General features: G+C 38.9%; 1 protein-coding gene across 1 annotated transcript; it reads left to right on the forward strand.

The window, feature by feature from the left end:
- The first annotated feature begins 4,241 nt into the window (after positions 1-4,241).
- LOC141586860 (uncharacterized) lies at positions 4,242-8,165 on the forward strand. The gene is made up of 6 exons (XM_074408260.1): positions 4,242-4,355; positions 4,467-4,754; positions 4,864-5,513; positions 5,603-7,106; positions 7,215-7,532; positions 7,575-8,165. Exons 1-6 carry the CDS (start codon positions 4,242-4,244, stop codon positions 8,163-8,165), a joined length of 3,465 nt encoding a protein of 1,154 aa, XP_074264361.1.
- The last annotated feature ends 482 nt before the right edge of the window (positions 8,166-8,647 follow it).

Genomic DNA, 8,647 nt, shown 5'->3' on the forward strand with positions numbered 1-8,647 from the left:
TAGTCGCCTCAACTCGTTAATTTAATGCCCTTCCTTATCTTTCGATCTACGGGTTGGTCAAAACTAAGCATCTAACAAGTCTCCTCTCGATCTCATTGTTAAATATTGCACTTAACGAATTATGCGGTGCTAATCAGATACGAAGTCAGTCGATCGACCAGCTACCTCAGTCGATCGACCAACCGGCTCAGTCGATCGACTAGTTAAGCCAGTCGATCGACCAAGCCCTAATGCGGTTTCACCTATTCTAATGCCATCTACGCTATGGATCCCCTACATCTTAGCACGGGGTGTTTAGCTAGACATATTGGTAATAATAACAGCAGTAAAATTAACAAATAAAGCAATTGAATTCATAATTAAATTAACTAAATAAATAATCAACATGAAACGATAAATTGGCTTTGGGAAATCTAAACTTGCAAGAACTAAACTACGGAAGAAATAAAAGTAAACTGAAATTAAGGAATAGAGTTACCGAAGCAAAGGAATAAGCAATGAATCCGAAAGTAAGATGAGAACTTTGTTGAGAATTCTAAACTACGAATAAAGAATACTGTATCATATGAACTAGATGATAATGAATGTCCTCTTCTGAAACATAGGGTTACGTTATATAGATAGTCTTACGTAACTTATTCCTAAAACCTAAATACTTTGGGCTTTCTCGCGTCTTTTAATTTCCGTCAGCTCGTGGGGTGGTCGATCGACCACAGGAACCAGACGATCGACCAAGGGTGTTGTACAGTAATGCATTCTGACAAATTCTGCAGCGCGCACCGATCTTAAAAGAGCTGCCATTTCTTCGTTACTTGGTCAAATCAGGCGTTCCATGCGGCGTTAGAAAGCTAAGAAGATAAGCTTTCACCTCCAATTGAAATCACTCGATTATCAGCTCTAGAACTCGAGATATTGCCATCTGAAGCAGGCTACAATATCGTGAAGTGCTTCTTTGCTTGTTAAACTCGTACGCACCCATACTTTTGCTATCTTTAGGCCTTAAAACGCGCACTAAACTCATTCCTCGAGTCAATACCTCATGTCAAATCCTATGCTAAACACTCGGGAACGGATTCGGCTCATTTTCCGCTGGATTCTTCACATTTCTGCAATATTATACAAAAACACGAAAGTAGACGGAAATAGGGAAAATAGTAGCATAAACTACATAAATGAGCTCTGAAATGCGTGTAAAATAGGGTGTAAAATATCATATAAATGACACGCATCAAACTTCCCCAAACCAAACCCTTGCTTGTCCCCAATCAAGAACTAGACTCGATCCTAAAACCTAATGGAACGAGTTCAATCTCAGAGCGAAATGCAACTATAAAGCCTAAACCAATTTAATGCAACAACTAACAATCAACTAGCAATATAAATCATGCAAACGAGTTATGTAGTCGTTAAAAACTGCTGAACCGTCAACTATGGTGACTTATCATTATGGACTCTCACGGGTCGCTCAAATCACTCATAAGCACAGGTGAATATATGTAAAGAATAGGAAGAAGTAATTTTGTAAAGACTCTCACCTAACTACGACCTATAAGAACATGCCTGCAATATAATATGAAAATAATCTCTACAACCGTACATATGCATTCCAACCAAACAAACGAACATGACACATGCCGAGGTAAATATGGATATGTGAGGTAATGGGTAAGAAGAGGCAAAACATTTATGGGAATGTGGAGGTATAGGTGATCAAGCTAGTACCTAAACAAAACCATATGACAACATCCAACTTCTTGCTCAAGATTTCCAATAAAACCAGTGCTAATTATCAAGCACTAAACTCACAATCTCCAATAGATGTAACTCCCCAAACCCTTTGTTTAAATCCTTTTTACGGATTAACAGAAGACAGACGTCGAGAAGGGACGCAGCAACTGCTGCGCCTCTTGGAAAGGATGCAGCACTTGTTGCGCCTCTTCCTGAGGTTGCCGCTGTTCCTGCTTCTCTTCTTCTTCCTTCGTCCTCTGTTAGTTTCGTTTCTTTGTGTTCTTTCGTCATTGTTTGCTCTTGTTTCGTTCACATAATAGTTTTGCATATTATTAATCACTGTTAGTATATAATTCATCGTTAAATCCCGACTTAAATCCCAAGTAATTAATATTTGCGGGTTTTCGTCATTAAAATCAATCCGGGTTGTAGAGATTCGATTCATTCATATTGGGTCTCTGGAATTCGATCTTTGATATATTCCCAGCTGTTTATCCGTCATTAGTTCTTCATTAATTCGTTATATTTAACCTAATTAGTTCACTCATGTCATTAATCAATCTTTCATTCATGTAATTAATTCGTTTACATTCGTTTCATCCATGTTTTATCGTTTTGTTGACTCATTCACATGTAATTAATGTATTAAATCACTTTCATCCGAGTCGAATATCGTGATCAATCATTAAATTCACCCACGAATACTAATGATTTGCAGTTCCGGCTTCACAGCCAGAACTCAGCCTTGGAACAGACGCAGCAACTGCTGCGCCTCTTCCAGAGGGCGCAGCTCTGCTGCGCCTGTTCCAGGTTGATTTCTTTCTCTGAACTTCCGTTCTGCCTTGACCTACTTTAATTAGTTTACGTATTTAATTATTCGTCATTCGTATTATCGTTAATAATATGTTCGTTTATTTTTTCTTTCTGAAATTCTCCGTTTTAGAAGTATTTTCGACATAAATTAATGAAACCGATGTAATTATTGTAATTTTCAATATTGTATTATTGTATTTCTTTTATTGTATTATTTGTATGCCTTCACATGTAATTGAATCTAACATTCACTTCGACCCCAATTTGTGTGCTAATTAATTGTTCACCGACTTAGTCTAATTCTCACATGTTAGGATTAAAACGTTGGATGTTGCATTGCATGCATATAATCGACAATATATCAAGTATGAATAACTTCCCTAATCATTAGTAGAGGCCTCTATCGAGGCGGGCGGGATTCGGTGTTCGATCAAAAGAGCTTCCTAATACGTACCCTCACCCCTTACTCCAGATCTCTGTGAACATCCGTGTTCATTGGCATCCACGAGAGTCATTCTAGAGATAGAATGCAAAGGGTAACGAGTTCTTGGTAGTCATGTCACTACTTTGTGTCTTGACATGACACGAGGTATTCGAACGGTTTCCAATTTTCCACAATAAATTGGTGGCGACTCCACAAATGCAAACGCTTGTTTCCCAAGCGCCCCCGTGGCCCATTGTCCACAGATATGTTGTCGATTATATGCATGCTATGCAACATCCAATAAATTAATCCTAGCATGTGAAGATTTAGATTAAGTCGGTGAAGACGTAATTTAGCATACAATTGGGTCGAAGTAAGGATTTAGATTGGTTACATGTGAAAACATATAAACAAACGATAATGAAGAATACAATAAATGTACAATAATTAAAATTACAATAATTACAACGGTTCAATGATTGATTTACGTCGAAAATACATTTAAAACGGATGATTTGAGAAAAGAAAAGAGAAAACAAAATAAAGAACAGATTAACGGCGATAATACAAATAATAATAAATTAATATGTAAACTAATAAACTAGGTCAAAGCAACAACGGAAGTTCAGAGACAGAACTCAGCCCGGAACAGGCGCAGCAGAGCTGCGTCCCTTGGAAGAGGCGCAGTGGTCACTGCGTCTGTTCCGGAGGTGAGTTCTGGTTGTGAAGCCGGAACTGCATATTGTTAATGTTCGTTGGTGAATTCAATGATCGATTATTGATATTTAACTCAAGTAAGAGTGATTTAACAGGTTATTTACCTACTGAGTTGTTACGTTTTACCGAGGATGGTGTGAAAGATGAACTGGAGTACTGGAAAAAATCCGTTTATTGCTTCATTCTTGGGGCCAATCCTCCTGTTGAAGTGGTGGATGGGTTTATAAAGCGTATTTGGGCTCATCTCCCAATTGATAAGGTCTCCTTCCTTCCAAATGGTGTCTTTTTGGTTAGATTCACCACTTGTGCGGCTAAAGATCGAGTCTTGCAGCAAGGTCACTTCCTTTTTGACAATAAACCTCTTATTGTTAGATTATGGAGTGCTGATGTTGAGCTGGTGAAAGCATAAGTAAAAGAAGTCCCAGTTTGGGTTAGGTTGCTGAATCTCCCACTGAAATTCTGGGGTAAGTGCTTACCTAAGCTTGCTGGTTTGTTAGGAAATTATGTTCAGTGTGATACTGCGACGAAAGATAAAACGAGATTAGGCTTTGCGCGTATCATGGTGGATGTGCCGTTTGGTAAACCTATTCCTGAGTGTATTAAATTTTTGGATGAGGATGGTGTGGTGGTGACTGTTAAGGTGGAGTTTGAATGGAAACCAATTCTTTGCAAAGTCTGTAAGGGTATTGGCCATAAGTCTTCAAAGTGTAGGAAAACTCCACCCTCCCAGAGTCAAAAAGGGCCTCAACCAAAGGAACAGAAGCAATGGAGACCTAAAGTGTAGCAGAGACAGCCTCAAATACCATCTGTAACCCCTGTGGTGGATGCTGGGGTGTCTACTCCTGCACCTGCAATCTGTGCTACACCAGTGGAGATACCTAATAAATTTCAAGTGTCTTGGGTTAAGAATGGTAAATATCATGCTGTTCATACCTCTGCCAAGAAGATTATTAGGCTTAGTAGACAGGAGTTATTGGATCATGGTCAGAGTTTAGCTAAGTTTGGTAATGCAACTTGCCTGGAGTCTCTGAATACTTCAACTCCTACTGTAGGCATTGGTATAATTGGTAGTGTATTACCTCCCTCTGGAGGTAATGCATAACTTTGGATTTTGGAACATTAGGGGACTGAATAGCCAATCCAAGCAAAATAGTGTTAAGTGGTTCTTGCATCATCATCAGATTGGTCTATTTGGTCTCCTTGAGACAAAGGTGAAGCCTTTGTCTCTAAATAGTATTAGAAATAACCTCTGTGCTAGTTGGTGTATTTCCACTAATACTTCTTATCATAAGGGAGGTAGAATTTGGGTGTTATGGAATCCTTCTATGTATAGTATTCGTTTCCTTGACTATAGTCCTCAGGCTATTCATATGGAGGTAACAGATATTGGCTCAGGTTATGTTTTTATGGTTACTATGGTGTATGCTTTTAATGATGTTAAAGAAAGGAAGCTGCTGTGGGCTGACTTGTGTGCCTACAATAGATCTATTCATGGTCCCTGGGTCATTTGTGGTGACTTTAATACGGTTTTAGTACCTTCTGAAAGGTTGGGAGGTAACTCTACTCATGAGGAGATGGATGATTTTAAGCAGTGTATTAATGAGTGTGGTGTTTCTGACTGCCCTGCTGTTGGGTCTTTGTATACCTGGACTAACAAGCAGGAACCTGCCTCTAGAGTATTCAGTAGATTGGATAGAATGCTCGTGAATGATGATTGGTTAAAGGATAATGGATCTTTGTATGCCTACTTCTACACTGAAGGTACTTTTGACCATACTCCCTGTGTGGTTCAGGAACAATCTGCTGTGGGGAAACCAAGAAGAAGTTTTAAGTATTATAATATGTGGAGTAAGGCTGAGGATTTCAAAGACTGTGTAGGGAATGTTTGGTCCAAAAATTGGTCCGTACTCGATGTTTAAGTCTGGTTAAGAAGTTGAAAGCCCTCAAATGGCCTCTGAAACAACTCAACAAAGATAATTTTGATGACATTGTGAATAATACTGCTAGAGCTCGTATGAACCTGGAATATATTCAAATTAGGATTAGGGCTGACCCCCTTAATCCTCTGCTTATTACTCAGGAGTTAGAAGCTTCTAGTTGTGTTAGGTTCCTGGAACAAGCTTGTGCTGAATTCTTATTACAAAAGTCTAAAGCTACTTGGGTGGACAAGGGTGATGATAATACTAGGTATTTTCATAATGTTATTAGAGGAAGGCAAGTCAGGAACAAGTTGATTAGTATTGAAGACTCTAATGGTGTAAGGAGAGAGGATCCTAATCAAATTCAGGAAGCCTTCTTGGGTTTTTACAAGTCTTTATTGGGTACTAATGAGAGTGTCCTAAATATTAGCCACTCAGTGGTTGGTCTTGGGAAGCTGTGTACTCATGTTCATCATAGTTTACTGCTTGCCCCTGTGACTAATGATGAAATTAAGAAGGTCATGTTTTCTATTCCTAATCATAAGGCAGCTGGCCCAGATGGCTATTCTAGTGCCTTCTTTAAGGATGCATGGGACATTGTGGGAGGGTCTGTATGTGATGCTATTAAGGATTTTTTCCACTATGGGAAACTTCTTAAACAATTGAATCATACCCTTATAACTTTGATCCCTAAGTGTGCTATGCCTCAGAATGTGTCCCAGTTCAGACCAATTTCGTGTTGTAATGTCATTTACAAGTGCATTGCAAAGTTGTTGTGTAATAGGATGTCTGAGGTGTTTCCTGAAGTTATTAGCTCAAATCAAGTGGGGTTTATCAGAGGCAGGAACATTGTTGAGAACATTCTAATTTGCCAGGATATTGTTAGATTATATAAAAGGAAGTCAGTGTCTCCTAGATTTCTTCTTAAGGTTGACCTGAAGAAGGCTTATGATTCAGTCAGCTGGGAATTCTTGGAGCAGATGCTGATTGCCTTACATTTCCCTGGAAAGTTCATTGCCTTATTGATGGAATGTGTTTCTACTGCTAGTTACTCCTTGGTGCTGAATGGTGAGAGTTTTGGTTTTTTCCAGGGGAGAAAGGGGCTTAGACAAGGGGACCCTTTATCTCCTTTACTCTTTACTATTGCCATGGAGTACTTGAGCAGGGTAATGGCATATGTTACTGACACTATGGACTTTAGATATCATCCCATGTGTGGTCAACTGAAGCTCTCACATTTAATGTTTGCTGACGACTTATTATTGTTTAGTAAAGGGGATGTGAAGTCCATCATGGTGTTGCTGAGAGGATTTGCTACTTTCTCTGGAGCTTCTGGCCTTCAAATGAGTCCTGCAAAAACCAGTGCTTATTTCAATGGGGTACCTGGTTGGGTCAAGGAGGATATTCTGCAAGTAGCAAGGTTTAAAGAAGGGGAGCTACCTTTTAGATATTTGGGCATTCCTATAACTGCTGGTAGGCTTTCTAAAGCTCAATGTCAAATCTTGGTTGAGAAAATTACATCCAAAATTGCAAGTTTTGGGACAAGGCATTTGTCTTATTCTGGAAGACTCGTCCTAGTTAATGCAGTGCTTACTTCCTTGTATACTTATTAGATGAATGTCTTTATTATTCCTAAGAATGTGGTGAGTAGATTGAATGCCATTTGTAGGAATTATCTATGGGATGGCACTGTTGACTATATGAGGGTTCCTAATGTTAGCTGGGATAAGAGCTGCTCACCCAAAGCAGAAGGTGGCTTAGGGATTAAGGATAGTTATGCATTGAATAGTGCTGTTGTTGGGAAGTTGATTTGGTGGATTTATTGTTGCCCTGATAAGCTATGGGTGAAATGGGTCAACCAAATCTACTTAAAGGGCAAGAACCTGGATGACTACACACCTACTGGGGATTTGAGCTGGGGGTGGAAGAATGTTTGTAGAGTCAAGGAGAAGTAAAGTTCAGGTTACTGTCAGGGTCAATGGCTTTTGGACCCTAGAGGTTATACTGTTAATAGTGGGTACGAGTTACTGAGGAAGAAGTATCCACCTGTTCAGTGGCACAAGTACATATGGCATTCGTGGTCTATGCCTAAGCACAGATTCATTGGATGGCTGATTACCAGGGAGGCTTTGCAGGTGAAGGAGAAATTGTATGCATTGGGGATCAGTCCTGATGATCTCTGTTTACTCTTTGGGAGAGAAGTTGAATCTCATCATCATCTTTTCCATCAGTGTGTTTATAGCAGGGGTATCCTTGAAAGGATGGCAAGATTATGTAATGTTCATATTCCAACTGATGATATCCTGCAGTGGATATGGCATCAGCATTGGTCTAAAATCAAGAAAGGTATTCTGTGTTGTGCGTTCTTAGCCTGCTATTACCAAATCTGGCTACAACGGAATCAAGTTCCTCATGAGAGTTGTCTTCTGAGGCCTGCTGTGGTGCTGGAGCAGATTAGAAGACTTGTTAAACTGCGTATTAGTACTCATTGTAACCAAATTCTAGGTAATGATAAGATATGGTTAGGGAGTATTGACTTATGTAAGTACATCTTAGGCTCTTAAGAAATAGGTTGTATGCAAAAATGGATAGGTTGTATTAACCTTGTTTGTGCTTAATGGAATTCTTACATTTCACCAAAAAAAAAAAAAAAGGACTCGAGCTAATTAGAACGAATTAAAGACTAATTACAAATTTAATTATGAATTAATTACAACTCTAGCAAGTTATTGTTGGTTAAAACGAATTAGGTTAATTTAAAGATGGAGACGGTGTGATAAACAGATGAAGAACATGTACCAAAACTCGAATTCCAGAAACTTGATATGAATAAATCGAGCCTCTAAAATTCGGGTTTGATTTAATGACGGAAACCCGCAAATATTGACTATTTGGGATCTAAATCGGGTTAAAAGTGATGAATTACTATGAATTACGTATTAAAATTATTATACTAACGAAATAAGAAGAAATCAAGAAAAGACGAAGTAAAATAGACGAATTAACAGAGGACGAATGAAGAAGAAGAAAAGCAGGAACTGCGGTA

Source organism: Silene latifolia, chromosome 1, assembly GCF_048544455.1.
Source record: "Silene latifolia isolate original U9 population chromosome 1, ASM4854445v1, whole genome shotgun sequence".
Classification (NCBI taxonomy): Eukaryota; Viridiplantae; Streptophyta; class Magnoliopsida; order Caryophyllales; family Caryophyllaceae; genus Silene; species Silene latifolia.

What these genes read in the sequence shown, in the direction of transcription:
- LOC141586860 (XM_074408260.1), top strand. Translation starts at nt 4,242, where the DNA reads ATGGTGGATGTGCCGTTTGGTAAACCTATTCCTGAGTGTATTAAATTT. An exon ending in AAACCAAGAAGAAGTTTTAA is followed by an intron (nt 5,514 to 5,602) that starts GTATTATAATAT and finishes TCGATGTTTAAG; the next exon opens with TCTGGTTAAGAAGTTGAAAG. An exon ending in TGAGCTGGGGGTGGAAGAAT is followed by an intron (nt 7,533 to 7,574) that starts GTTTGTAGAGTC and finishes GGTTACTGTCAG; the next exon opens with GGTCAATGGCTTTTGGACCC.